Source organism: Mus caroli, chromosome 13 (assembly GCF_900094665.2).
Source record: "Mus caroli chromosome 13, CAROLI_EIJ_v1.1, whole genome shotgun sequence".
Taxonomy (NCBI): domain Eukaryota; kingdom Metazoa; phylum Chordata; class Mammalia; order Rodentia; family Muridae; genus Mus; species Mus caroli.
The window spans coordinates 85804772-85818969 of record NC_034582.1 but is presented as its reverse complement, the minus strand read 5'-3'; the positions used below and the strand labels follow the sequence as shown (position 1 = coordinate 85818969).

The following is a 14198-nucleotide window of genomic DNA, read 5'->3' as shown; positions in this document are numbered from 1 at the left end:
CAGGTTTTCCAGTTGTGTTGAGTATAGGTTTTTGTAGTAGGATCTGATTATTTTTGTTTGTTTGTTTGTTTGTATTTCCTCAGATTCTGTTGTTATGTCTCCCTTTTCATTTCTGATTTTGTTAATTAGGATACTGTCCCTGTGTCCTCTAGTTAGTCTGGCTAAGGGTTTATCTATCTTGTTGATTGTACCAGTTCTTGGTGTGGTTGATTCTTTGTATAGTTCTTTTTGTTTCCACTTGGTTGATTTGAGCCCTGAGTTTGATTATTTCCTGCTGTCTACTCCTCTTGGGTGAATTTGCTTCCTTTTGTTCTAGAGCTTTTAGGTTTGCTGTCAAGCTGCTAGTGTATGCTCTCTCTAGTTTCTTTTTGGAGGCACTCACAGCTATGAGTTTTCCTCTTAGGACTGCTTTCATTGTGACCCATAAGTTTGGATATGTTGTAGCTTCATTTTCATTAAACTCTATAAAGTCTTTAATTTCAGTTTTTATTTCTTCCTTGACCCAGTTATCATCGAGTAGAGTATTGTTCAGCTTCCACATATGTGAGTTTTCTGTTATTTATGTTGTTATTGAAGATCAGCCTTAGTTCATAGTAATCTGATAGGATGCATGAGATTATTTCAATATTTTTGTATCTGTTGAGAACTGTTTTGTGACTGATTATATGGTCACTTTTGGAGAATGTACCATGAGGTGCTGAGAAAAAGCACATTTTGTTTAAGGATAAAATGTTCTATAGATATCAGTTAAATCCATTTGTTCCATAACTTCTGTTAGTTTCACTGTGTCTCTGTTTAGTTTCTGTTTCCACAATCTGTCCATTGATGAGAGTGGAGTGTTGAAATCTCCCACTATTATTGTGTGTGGTGCAATGTGTGTTTTGAGCTTTACTAAAGTTTCTTTAATGAATGAGGATGCCCTTGCATTTGGAACATAATGTTCAGAATTGAGAGTTCATCCTGGTAAATTTTACATTTGATGAGTATGAAGTGTCCCTCCTTATCTTTTTTGATATCATTATGTTGAAAGTTGATTTTATTCGATATTAGAATGGCTACTCAATCTTGTTTCTTGGGACCATTTTCTTAGAAAATTGTTTTCCCAGTCTTTTACTCTGAGGTAGTGTCTGTCTTTGTCACTGAAGTGGGTTTCTTGTATGCAGCAAAATGTTGGGTTCTGTTTACTGTCTGGGAGGAAAATGTGACTGGAGAACTATGTGTGATATTAGAATAGTCAGAAAGCATGCTTGACATGTTCAAGACTCTATCTTGAGGCCCAACAAAGATGCTCTAAAAGAGAGACAAAAACATCTGTTATCCACCTCTCCACATGCCAGATCTCATCCAGTGTGACAACTATCCTTTTTTAAAAACTAAAACCATCAGTTCAAAGATCTTATTAAGCTCCAGTACTAGAGATAGACTTGAGTCTAATTTTATCTAAAAGAAAAACAAAATATTAACTCATGATGATATTCCTCACTCCTGGGGCCTATTGTGAAGCAGCAAGCTTCTGCAAGGAGATGTGATGGGGCAAAATGGTTTGCCTCATGGACATGTGGTAAAAAAAGAATGGTAAGAAGAGTAGTGTCCCACAATCCCCTTCAAAAGTCTGTTTCTAATAATCTGCTTTAGGTTCCCTCCACCTCACAATAGCACCACTCAGTGTCCAACCTTCCACATGTGAGCCTGCAGGGAACACTCAAGGTCTAGACTGTAGATTTGTTGCAGCCACCAGTTTTAAAAAGTTTTCTAGTCAGATATTGTACTGCTGTCTTCTGGGCCTTCATTCTTCCTGTTCCCCAAAACATCAAGACTCTTGCAGTATGGAGTCCTGATTCTCAATGGTCTTCCCTATAAAGCTGAGCATACCCCTGGATGCTACATACATCTTACCCACTATAAAAGATAACACTAGACTAAAATTCCACACTGTGTCTTTTCTCTGGGTTTTTTGGGATTTCATTTGAATGTTCCCTTCTCTCCCGTGGAAATAGTGGTAGTTTGGTTTGTATTATAAATATTACACACCAATGTTTTGTGCCCATGTGTGTCCTAGGCATGCCATATGTTGATATTCCACAGATGGGCTTTTAGTTTTGCTTTCATTATGTTGACTTACACAGCTTCCCTTGGCAGTGTGAAACTGCCTTCTCCCCCCCCCCCTTTTTCTTCTTGTTCCTTTGGATAGGGAATGAATCAAATAGAAACAATACATTCTTAAAAGTTTGGACAGAATCTAGGAAATGGAAATTTTAATCAAGTAAAGTATGCGTTGGAAACACATTAGAAGAGAAACACTAAGCGACACTCAGGAAATCTTATAAAGAAAAGTCAGGCCTGCAAAGTTTATCTGGCTAAGAACAGACATTCATTTTCTAGTGGAGTCACAGATAAGGTTTATGAGACACAGTTGAAGATGCACCCCAGTAGGAGTAGAGCAGAGCAGTAGGAGCCAGTGGCATGAGTCACATGACTTGTGAATTACTGCATGAGACATGTAAAGCCCTGCAAAAGATACCCATGTTGACCAATGTTCTCATGTGATGTTGGCTCACACTGGACACTTGGCTACTGTTGACCATTTTCCCTGGATTATTGCAGTGTAACCCTAGCTTCTCCCACCTCTCTCAGCAGGAGCCACTCCCAACCCTTGTCTTCCCTCCATCACAACAGCCAAAATTGTCTTGTTAAGAAGGTAGCTATTGATCTGTTTTAAAATCCAAGCTCAAATCTCGCACCAGAAGGAAAGCCTGAGATCCTAGATTAGTCTCCATGGTTGACCATTCTGTTCCCTCTTCCTGACTGACCTTCTGGGCCTGCCCACTAGAGACCAGTGACCTTGTTATCTCCTCAGCCAGGTCAGTCCCACCCCAGCCCATCACCAAGCCATTGCATTTGGTTCTCTATTTATTTGATGTGCTTTGCCATCAGCCAGAACTGTGTCCTTCAGGCATTCTGCTAGGACTAGCTTCCTGATGAGAATGTGCTATGCCTGGCTTGGAACGGTAATCCTTCTCTTCCTGTTTCTGACTCATCTTCTGCCCATTTTCTTCTTCAGTACTAATTACCAGGTTTTCTTATTGATTTGTGTCTTTTCCTTCTTATGCTGCCCAAGCTCCATGAGGACACAGATTCCCTACCCCCTTCCATTTTGTTTGTTTCTGTGTCCTGTGCTTTGATGTGTCCCTCAATGGTGTGTTTTAGTCATAGATCAATTTGGACTCATAGGAACATGCAAAGCAACATTTACTCCATACATTAGCGTTATTCCATATTATTATTATTATTAGTAGTAGTAGTACCTAAGACATGGAGTAAATAACTAACAGAATTTCATGCATCCTTAACCTCAGTTACTACTGTAGAGGTGTTAGGAATATAGAGAAGCATACACATACTCAAGAGGTGAGGAAACACCACTCATAATGTCTCCAGTCCAGGATCACAACTCTTTGTGCCTTGACTTTACTTGGCATTCTTGTTTTTCTCTCTTTCCCCTCCCACTCCACTTTAGATAGATCTACATATCTACACACATTCAAGTCATTTGCTTTCTTATGTAGATATGAACCCCCATCCGTACCTAGATATATGCTGTGTACAGGCTGTTTGTCCTGAGTTCCTTTTCCCTTTCAAGCATCAGCAGGCCTTTGATAAGGTCACTATTTTACAACTATTTTTGCAGTACTTCTGATAGAACCTACAATATTATGTGTATGAGTGGTGCTCTACCACAGTCATGGTCATCTTTATAGTTATTTTTTAAAACATGATTTTAAAGGTGTTTAAAGCCATACCTCACAGTGATTCCTGATACTTGCTTAATCACGTATGTTCTACAAGTGGGTCTAGAAGGTTGCCCCGATTCTCCTATCTTGATGAATGAACACCTTATTTCTTTGTACTTCATCATGAAAATCTGACCTTTTTCTACTTCTAGCAATGAAGACACCAAAAACACAAATGATATACTCCTTCACACAGGCTTTGGTGTGCTTGCAATACTTTCTTCTACAACAGCTTACTCTAGAGCACTGTGCAGCGTTACCCAATCTACTCTGCCTTCCTCATATTAAGTGTTAATGTTTTCTAAAGATCTTCAACAGTTTTTTGATGAAATGGCATATCAGTTCATATACTTATTCGCTTATTATGTTATATGAAGTGCCTTTTGTCTAATTTTACCCAATATTATCCACTTATTATAAATATGAGACATTTAACTCTTGTACTACCACACATGTTTCTTTTGCTCCCTCCATAGCTGTTTCTTATATATTTTGTAGCTCTTATGTTAGTTGACTTTGTCCTAAAGTATAGTTAAATCTCTGCTTATTTATCAACTCAACACACTTTGTGTTGATCTCCATGAAGAAGGCCAACTAGATATAGATGTTTTGTGTCTTTTGTTGTATTTTTCTCTCTTCTGATGCAGAGCTTTTATTGCTTTTATTGTTATTTATTATCACTTTATAAAATTTTACACATCTGTTTTCTGTTCTATAAACTCCATTATGCCTTTGAATTCTGCCATAGGTCAATTCTGAAAAACTAAAAAGCAGTGAGAAGGCTTGATGGCACAGTTAGAGTAAGATCTGTGGTGAGGAGGAGAGATGCATAGTCCTGACTTGACTCGTGCTGCCTCAGGAGGTCAAAACAGGACACTGTGTACCTATCACTTTGTCCCTCTAACCCACTTTATTTATTGGTAAGGAAAAGCAATAAGGGGCATTTGCACAGTGCACATAGCAACATTCTATACCAGAGTATTGGTGTTCGGTCCCACAGCACATGAACGATCACACAGAATTGAACATTTGCTCTTCAAGTCTCTCTTCCTGCAGACAGCCTGTTAGAGTACTCTTGGTTTCTGACCGCTCTGCTTACTCATCAACTGTCTCTGATTTATGGGTTAGAACATTCATTAACCTGTAGAATTTTAGCAATTAGGCTTTGTTTCCATGTCCTCTTCTATCTGACTGCTTCATTTCCTAGGCAGCCTTTGTTTGCTCCCAGACTCTTAATATCCTTCCTATCTCCGAGGACAGCGAGTCTCAGCTGCCAGAATGACCCTTGCTTCCTGTGGCAGCTTTTCTGTTGGTTCATTTGAGGCTGTATTTGCTATCTGTAGCTGCTTAATGGTTTATTTCACAATGATTACCACAATAAGGAACTCATTATCCACCACTGCTTCTGCAGGCCAGGTGTCTTAGCAAGGATTAGCCTGGTCACCTCTGCTCCTGTTTCTCTCTGTGGGCTCCTCTGAATGTATAGGTTAGGGAGAGTCTGCTGCTGTCTAAGTCAGAGAATTGCTGGCTTGATTCACTTCCTTATGTGTTGTGCTGAGCTGAGTCTCTAGGGGAGAGAACTCCCTCCCTTTCTATTCATCATGAGCCTCTGGATGGAGCAGTTCACAGCCAGGCATCTGGTTCCCCTCTGAGCAAACCAACAAGAGACTGCAAGGAATCCATCAAAACACAGCAGGGGATGGTAGGCAAGATAGGAGCCACAGTCTTTTGTAGACTCACCTCAGAAGTACCATCCACTGCTTTGCTACACTGCACAATAAATGAGCTGTTGTCTGCTTGCACACAGAGTGTGCAGTAAGCTGCATCACAGTGCACAGTTCACTGCGGGGGGACTGCTAAACATACTTTTCCTTTTTTGGTTCCTCCTAATGTCTACAGTGAATGCCAGGACTGACCTAAGCTCTGTGCTGTCTCGGAGCCCAGCCTTCTGTATGAAGGTGGTCAGCTCTTCTACAGACAGTAGATCATGGGTGGTGATCTGGGGATGGGGTTGACGAACTGACCTCCCTGACATTGTTCAGGCCCCCTTCCTGCCCCTAGCTTCTGTTCTTGCATTAGCTGGTTCTGTGTCTGGAGCATCTCCGGGCCAGCCCTGGCACGAGCATCTCATCCTCGAGTGCAGGGTTCTGCACCTGTCATTTCCTCTTCTACAGTTTTCCACCAAATGAATTCTGCTCAGCTTTTTTTTTCCCACTGAAGTTTATTAAATACTCGGTCTGCTAACAGTACACTCTTCAATCTCGTTCTAATTTTGTTCACTAAGAACAAACAAAGAACAAGTCAATTTCTAACATTTAAGTGGAGCCTTGGGAAAGGAGGGCAGCTAGTGTCTGCCATGAGTCCACATGAGCCCAGCCCTGAATCTTGGCCTGGGTTTGCATGTCTTTTCATTCTTTTTGGTTATTTTAGAAGATAAAACAGAACACTATTCTGCTCCCTCATGCTGATCTAATACATTTGTAAACACTGTCACATAGCTTTGGTGATACCAGCAAGATGTTCTACCACACTCTAGAGCACTGGTTCTCAGCCTTCCTAATGCCGAGTCCCTTTCATATGGCCCCTCATGTTATGGTGACCCACAACCACACAATTATTTTGTTGCTACTTCATAAGTGTAATTTTGCTACTGTTATGAATAGTAATATAAATATCTGACATGCAGGATATCTGATATGGGCCCTCTGTGAAAGGGTCGTTAGACCCCCAAAGGGGTTTCAAGTCACAGGTTGAGAACCAGCACTTTAGAGGAAGGCTGGCTTGGGAGAAGCCCTCCCTCTTCTTTCCACTTCCATTCTCTCACAGGTGCATAGCCCTTCTTTCTAATCTCAAAGGGTGATTTCTTAGAGCAGGTGACCTGAGAACTCGGCTAACTTGGGATGCTCATCAAGACTTTAGTGTGAATGAGTCAGGTGACACGCCTACAGTTGTGACTTTACCACGGCCTCAAGACTTCTTAGTTTTTAAGGAATACAAGGTTATTTGTATTGGGTTAGAAAGAGAATTTACTGGAAGGAAACTAGATACCTCTCTGAACTCCAGGGTGAAATCTTACTCAGATGTCATGAAAGCCTGTAGGAACCTGGGTAGCTGATACCTTTCTGTCTCAGACATTCTGCTTGTTTTGTTTGCTTTTCTGAATATCTGTCTATGCTTTTCTTCCTGAGCTGACTGCCTATGACTGCTTTGGGATGTGGTGGGCTGCCCAACAATGGCAACCACAGTTTCCAGGTCCATACCATCTCACCTAAAGGAAACAGCAAGATTCTAGGAAGAGAGATTCTAGCTGGCATAGTTAGCATCAGACATCTCTTCTTAAGTTTATTCGCCATGGTCTTGAGGGAAGTTTTGTGATGAAACATGGCTTCAGTGGGTCAAGGTCCAAAGAAGAGGCATGCAGCCTGAAGATTTGGCAGTTGCCTCTGAAGAGCCTGGTGTTGCTTCTCCCCTGAGGGGCAGTTTGGCTTGTGGTTACTAACATGGACTCAGGTCAGGCAGACATTGACTTGGTCCTAATGCTACCACTTCCTAGCTGTCTGACCTGAGGCCAAAGTGCACTCTGAGAACCAAATTCTTCCTCTAACAATTGGGATCATCAATCTCACCTCTCACATGCAGTAAGGAAATGCGTGATACATGCTATACACCCAGTAAGTAGTGTCTGTTATTAATCATAGTTGTTATCATGCCGTTGGGAAAAGGTTTTATGAAGAAAGGAGTGTGCATCTTACCACGCTAAATAGTGCAAGAGGATCTGATGCAGAATCTCAAGTAACTTAACACTGCATGATACTCCAGGCACCTGGGCATTGCAGTATATTCCAGCACCTCGATGTTGTGCTACATTCTAGGTGCATTATACTCCAGGTGCCTCAATGTCACCTCATATTCCAGGTACCTCAATGTTGCATTATCAGCATAAACTAAGAGCAGATTTTCCTCTTTACCATGTTTAGCTGAAGAAATGGATGAGGCAGCCAGAGTCAGGGCCCAAGGAGTTTCATGTAGTAATTATTTACTCTCAATCAGGGGTTTCTACCTGACCTGTGTTCTTTCACTTCCCAGATAAAAGACACACAGCTTTTATATTTATAATAGGTCTTTAGTGCACTAGAGCTGGGCAGATATGTACCCTCTAAGCTATTATGTCTACTTCCCTATCAATAACCATGAGATATAACTTGCCATGTTCCACCTGTGCTGCTCTTAACTCCAACTGGTCAGCCCTCATAGTCAAGTTTTCATGATTTACTTACCTCCATGGCTTCTTCTCCTCTCTCCCCACCTACTACTCTCCTTATGGTCTCTCTTCAGATCCCAAGTCTAGGAAACAAAAACCCCATTTCTCTTCTGCCAGCTATAGGCTGAAGACATCTTTATTTCACCAATAGTTTTAAATTAAGAAACAAGGTCAAATTACATCACTTTGTGTATGTCATGATTCTCTCATCCCTGGGGCAGCCAGGCCTGGGGGCCAGTATTTAGCATGGCAATAAATAGCAAATGACCAAACCTCAACAGTTTAACTTCTTTTTTAAATCACATGTGTGGCTTCTGCTCACTTTCAGAAAAGAGTTGTGGGTGGTATGTGCCCCCATAAAGAACCCCACAGAGCTCTAGTCTCCAGGAAGTCATAATAATTTTTCCTAAACAGCCCTTGTTCTAAGGGTTGGAACATCCATTCTGGTTGGTAGGAGTATCAGTTTCACTGGTCAATGTTCTGCCCTGTTAAATACTTTGAATACCATCCTGGCAGACCTATGGCGTCGATTAAAACACTGCAGTCTCCTCCTTAAAAAAAGGCATACTACTTTCATATTAAAAGTTTTCAGAATTCCTTTGCAATTTTTTGCACAGTCATGTTAGAATTGTGGGTAGCAGCCAACATGAAATAGATTCTTAGTCAGGGAATTATGTAAAATGATAATATTGAAATTCTATATTGTTGAGATGCCAGCTGTATGATGTAGGTTAGTGTGCCAGGTAGAACCAGCCAAACAACATGCATACGCCCCTTTCTACATGTGTGTGTAGTATGCTATGTGAAACTGTGGTAGAGTTCAGTGACTGACAGTGCGACTTTCTCCTAAGTTACGCGGACATTTTGATCGAGAGGGAAGTGCTAATGCAGAAGTACATTCATCTAGTCCAGATTGTGGAGACTGAGAAGATTGCCACTAACCAACTCCGACATCAACTCGAAGATCAAGATACCGAAATCGAAAGGCTTAAATCAGAGGTATTTCCCAGTTGAAGATTCTGTCTTACTGTTTCCTCTTCCTCATGATTATCTGTCGCATGTTCAGGAGAAAGACTTAGTCTCATGCTGAGTTCTTTTGCCAGGGACAAATATGTGGCTGGGCTGCTGATGTAGACAGAATCCATTGTCTGCTTCTGCTTCAGGGTTAGGGAAATGTGCTGCTATAATATGCTACCATGACAAACATGGTGTCTTCTGCTGTTATTTGTGACCCTAATGTCATTCGTTAGATTGGAAACTCTCTCTCTCTCTCTCTCTCTCTCTCTCTCTCTCTCTNTGTGTGTGTGTGTGTGTGTGTGTGTGTGTATGTGTGTGTTTAATTGTCTTTAGATAGACTCTTGGAGTAACAGCTGTGAGTCTGCCATAGGCTAAGTGAAAGCCAGAATATAACCAAGGAAGGACCAGAAAGGAATTCAGAAATACTTTACTTATGTTTAATCTAAAGGCTCCAGCTTTTCCCCCTGCAGAATTTTGAAAAGCACATTTGGGATAAACAAAGATGATACTGATTGACTGTGAGGCATTTCTGCCTCTCCTTTGGTCCCTGTCCCTTAGTGTGTACTTCCGGTGAACCCCAGAGGGATGTTGCTGTTAAGTGGTAGTGTAGCTAATCTTTGAGTCTATAGTCATGGTACTGTGTACCTGGGTCCTCCTTGTGCCCCTCGTTTCCATTTATGCAGAAACCTTTCCATGCTGTCATGTGGGTGCTCACAGTGAACAGTAAAGGAAGAATGGAGGATGAATGTAGAGATTATATTGTCCTCTCTGTTCTAACCCGAGATGCATTGGTGTCTCTTTAATCTAAAGAAGGATTTGTCACCGGTGGTGGCAGTCATGGGTCCTTGTTGTCAGGCTCCCTAGCTTTGACAACTTTCTTGCTGTTTCTACTGTGCAGACATTTTCTTTTTCATCCTCTTACACCTCCTGAGACTCAGTGTGACTCCTGCATAGGTTTTACCTCCTGTTCCCAGGTACATCCACGGTATGGAGCTCAGCCTATCTAGCTCTAGCATGGACATGAGAATGCCTATAGGGATGATGACTTGTCAAGTGTGTGTTCACTGTATCATTAGGCATGTCAGCTTCCTCTGTGCAGCCGTGAGAGCTGATATAGTGCAAACAACAACAGAAAACTTAACAAACCCACATTTTAAAAGACTATATCAGGCACTGTAATTTAAAACAAAATTATTGTGTTCTTTCTTTGCCCCAGAACACCAGATGTTTGTCTACTGAGTGAAGCAGGTTGGTATTCACACCATGAGAGGAACTCAGCACCAAGGGGTGCTCCCTAGCATTTACTTGTGTGTGCTTATCTGTCTGCACTGTGTTCTGCATTAGTCAGAATGTAAATAGCAGTGAAAAGCTGTCAGTGGCAGGTATGTCTTTTGTGGCCACCTGACAGAAATTATTTCCTATTCCGTTATCTTCCCATTCTTTCCTAGAAAATGGAAATTGAATGTATTTGGTTTGGGGACAAGATCCAAAGACAGGCCACTACAGGGACAATTATGACCTTCTGGCCTTTCTAGTATTGGCTTCTCAATGATTCTGTTTTAATTCTTAGACCTGTATGGATTCTTAGGCCTGTATGTTTAGTGAGGCTAATCTAGAGAGTTGTTCTGCTGTAAAAGCAAGAAGTCACTTGGTCTTGAATTTCCCTTACAGGTCACATGGGGCTGGGAGTACATGAAAAGACCCAACTTATTACAGTCTTTTCTGTGTCTTAGAAGTAGTCTTTTTCACCTGGCTTCAACCAACCTCCGTGCTAGCTATAATTTTCCCAAGGGGATGCATAAGGACTGGGATAGGCACTTCAAAGACCACAGGCTTACTACAAGAGCTTTAAGTTGAATGTCTCTGTCTTTAGTGACCACAGTTGCTTCATGGCATCTGCCTTCACACAAGGTCCCAAGGAGACACTGGCCTGATCTGTCAGGACTGGGTTCTGGGCTAGTGTTTCTCCTAAGGCAGACCTCAGGTCTGCACTCAAAACACCAGGCTTGGAATAAGACTTGTGGTCCCTGCATTGTAGCACCAGATGAGAAGAGGTCACATCTAATGAAGGTTTCCGGATGTCTTCGAGGGCAGAACTTCTGTAGCTTGACACTATGCCACCGTTCACCAAATCCTGAACTGGACCTGTCTTTGTTACAGATTGTTGCTCTTAATAAGACCAAGGAACGGATGCGTCCGTACCATGTTCATCAAGAGGAGGAGGATCCAGACATCAAGAAGATTAAGAAGGTAGGAGACAGGAGGCTTCTGGGAGCATGGTGACCACTTGTCTGCTGTGTGGTAGTGACTTTGTTCTTGTGTCCCCGAGCTGGAAACTGCCTTGGTGTTTCTGGTAATGGCTCTTACACTGTCCCTTCGTTGGGATCCATGCTGGTCTGGAAAATTTCTGAGATTTCTTTCCGGTTCTAGAGCATCCCTTTTGGACCCTGGGAAGAATGCCATGAATGTGCATTGAGACAGTGGTGTTCTCTATTGGGTAACCCCACTACTGTTGAAACTCCTGATTTTGTCACATCCATAGTTGGGAAGAAATTTTATTTCTATCATAAATAATTATTCCCTGCTAGCTATAACAAAACTTTAACCATATGTTGCTCAGAATTTGGAATAGATTCTTTGAGTTGAGTTGAACATTTTTAATGTTCATGAAATAAAAAAGTAAAACAAAACTGTTATTTCCTTAGCATTGTGTCAAATATATTGGCATTTATTTGAACCTGGTTTCTGACACTGTGTTCCAAGACTAATGCTGTTGCTTTACTTTTAATAATATGCAGTTGCATGTAAACAAGGGTATTAATAATACCCAATCTTCAGCCTTGTTGTAGGAGCTGCTCTATTAGTAAATTAATAAAGAAGCTATTTATAGTTCATCAGGAGACAGCTTCCAAAGTGAAAGATTTTATTTAACACAAATTTTAATTGTGTTGCATTTTCCAAAATTCTATTAACTAAGAGAATAATAAAAGAAAAATGCATAGTTTCGAACCTTTATGATTCTCTGAAGAAGCAACTTTAAACCTATTTTTGAATTTGTTAGTAGATTTCAAAATTAACGTTATTAATTTTTTTGTGTCCCGAATCAAATAAATATATGTGGGAAAGAAAGTTTACAAATGAACCACGGATCTCCTCTAATCTTGGTGAAACGTGGCCTTTTAGCTTGAAGAGATCACAACTCAAAATTGCTTATAATTCACAAAAATGTTCTTTAGAATTCTCAACATAGTATGCATAGAACTTCACACAATTCTATTGAAATGTGGAATGTACTTAATTTCTCTTGGTGGAGCATAGCATCCTTAAGTGCCACATGGACACTGGTACTGTGCTGTCATAATGTCAAGGCACATGGCAACATCTTAAGTGTTGCAAAATTAAATGCACGATATATGTCATATGCATGAAAAAGATACAAAAAGGAATGTTAAACAGATAACATTGTATTCAGGGTATCAGGCAGGGAATTAAAGCTTTTATGAATCTGTGACTCTGTAATATGCCTCCTTGCTGAATCTGTCATCTCTAAAGTGCTACATCCTAATTACTTAACCTGGAATTTTTTTTTTTTTTTTTCGAGACAGGGTTTCTCTGTATAGCCCTGGCTGTCCTGGAACTCACTTTGTAGACCAGGCTGGCCTCGAACTCAGAAATCCGCCTGCCTCTGCCTCCCGAGTGCTGGGATTAAAGGCGTGCGCCACCACGCCCGGCTCTTAACCTGGAATTTTTATATTTTGAGATGACTTCTTATTTGGGGGTCCATTCTGAGAAAACAGAGGATTGGAGTTTGAGTTTGCCCTGCTGGTTAATAAGCAGGGCTTCTGGTGTTTCACAGTTCCTTGGACACTTAAGAGATATTCAGCAAATGTTTGTTGACTGGTAAAACCATACAATCAAGTGCACTTTTCCAGATTTGTCACTTTTCCAACCATGGCCTGGAAATTCAAATCCATTTTAAAGACTATATAAGAGAGAATTTATATTAAATTATTATTTTAAGTTGTTCATCATTGCAAATGGCTAGTATATGTCTTGCCCACATGGCTGCTAAGAGTTTAGGAACTCTAAGGATGTCCTGTAAAGCGGCATTGGCTCTGCTTACAGCTTTCCCAGCCCTGCTGCTTATCTGAAACCTCAGATTATTCATTCACAGGAGTGACTGAACCAGATGATTTCAACAATGATTTTTTTTTAGGCTTAAATAAGCAAAACAAAACAAAACAAAATATAGTGTCAACAAATAAATAAAATTAGCTGGTTTAAAATGGGCACAGTAGTTGGATAGAACCTTATGCAAAGATCTTTCACCAGTGGTCAGCAAGCGCATGGAAAGGTCACCAATCACTGGAGAAGTACAAATCAAAACCACAGTGAGCCAGAAGCTCACACTCGTTAGGACAGCTACTGTAAATGAAATCAAGAAGAAAATGACACATTTTGGCAAGGACATGGAGAAACTGGGAAAACAGTGTGATGTGGATTGTAACATTAAATAGACCTCAATGAAATTCAACACCAGATTTCTCAGCAATTCCACTTCTGGGTGTATTTTAGAAGAAATTACAACATGATCTGGATGTTGAGAAAATACTGGCATTGCCATACACATAGAAATACTATTCATAACAGCCAAGGATGGAAGCAACCATAATGCCTACCAGAGATGAAAAGGGTAAATATATAACGAGGCATCATCCTTAAAAGGCACAGAAACTTATAGAGGAGAAAGTGGGGAAAAGGCTCGAAGAGATGGGCACAGGGGAAAAATTCCTGAATAGAACAGCAATGGCTTGTGCTGTAAGATCGAGAATCGACAAATAGGACCTCATAAATTGCAAAGCTTCTGTAAGCCAAAAGACACCGTCAATAAGACAAAAAGGACACCAACAGATTGGGAAAGAATCTTTACCTATCCTAAAACAGATAGGGGACTAATATCCAATATATACAAAGAGCTCAAGAAGGTGGACCCCAGAAAATCAAATAACCCCATTAAAAATGGGGCTCAGAGCTAAANAAAGAATTCTCACCTGAGGAATACCGAATGGCTGAGAAGCACCTGAAAAAAATGCTCAGCATCCTTAATCATCAGGGAAATGCAAATCAAA

General features: G+C 40.8%; 1 protein-coding gene across 5 annotated transcripts in view; it reads left to right on the top strand.

Annotated features, from left to right (window-relative positions):
- Rasgrf2 (Ras protein specific guanine nucleotide releasing factor 2) overlaps positions 1-14198 on the top strand; it is a 224913-nt gene that overhangs the window by 80940 nt on the left and 129775 nt on the right. For all 5 annotated transcript variants that reach the window (XM_021180496.1, XM_029468512.1, XM_029468511.1 and 2 more), the window contains exons 3-4: positions 8904-9051; positions 11230-11319. In XM_021180496.1, the coding sequence (XP_021036155.1) occupies positions 8904-9051; positions 11230-11319 (238 nt within the window). The remainder of the gene's footprint in view (positions 1-8903; positions 9052-11229; positions 11320-14198) is intronic.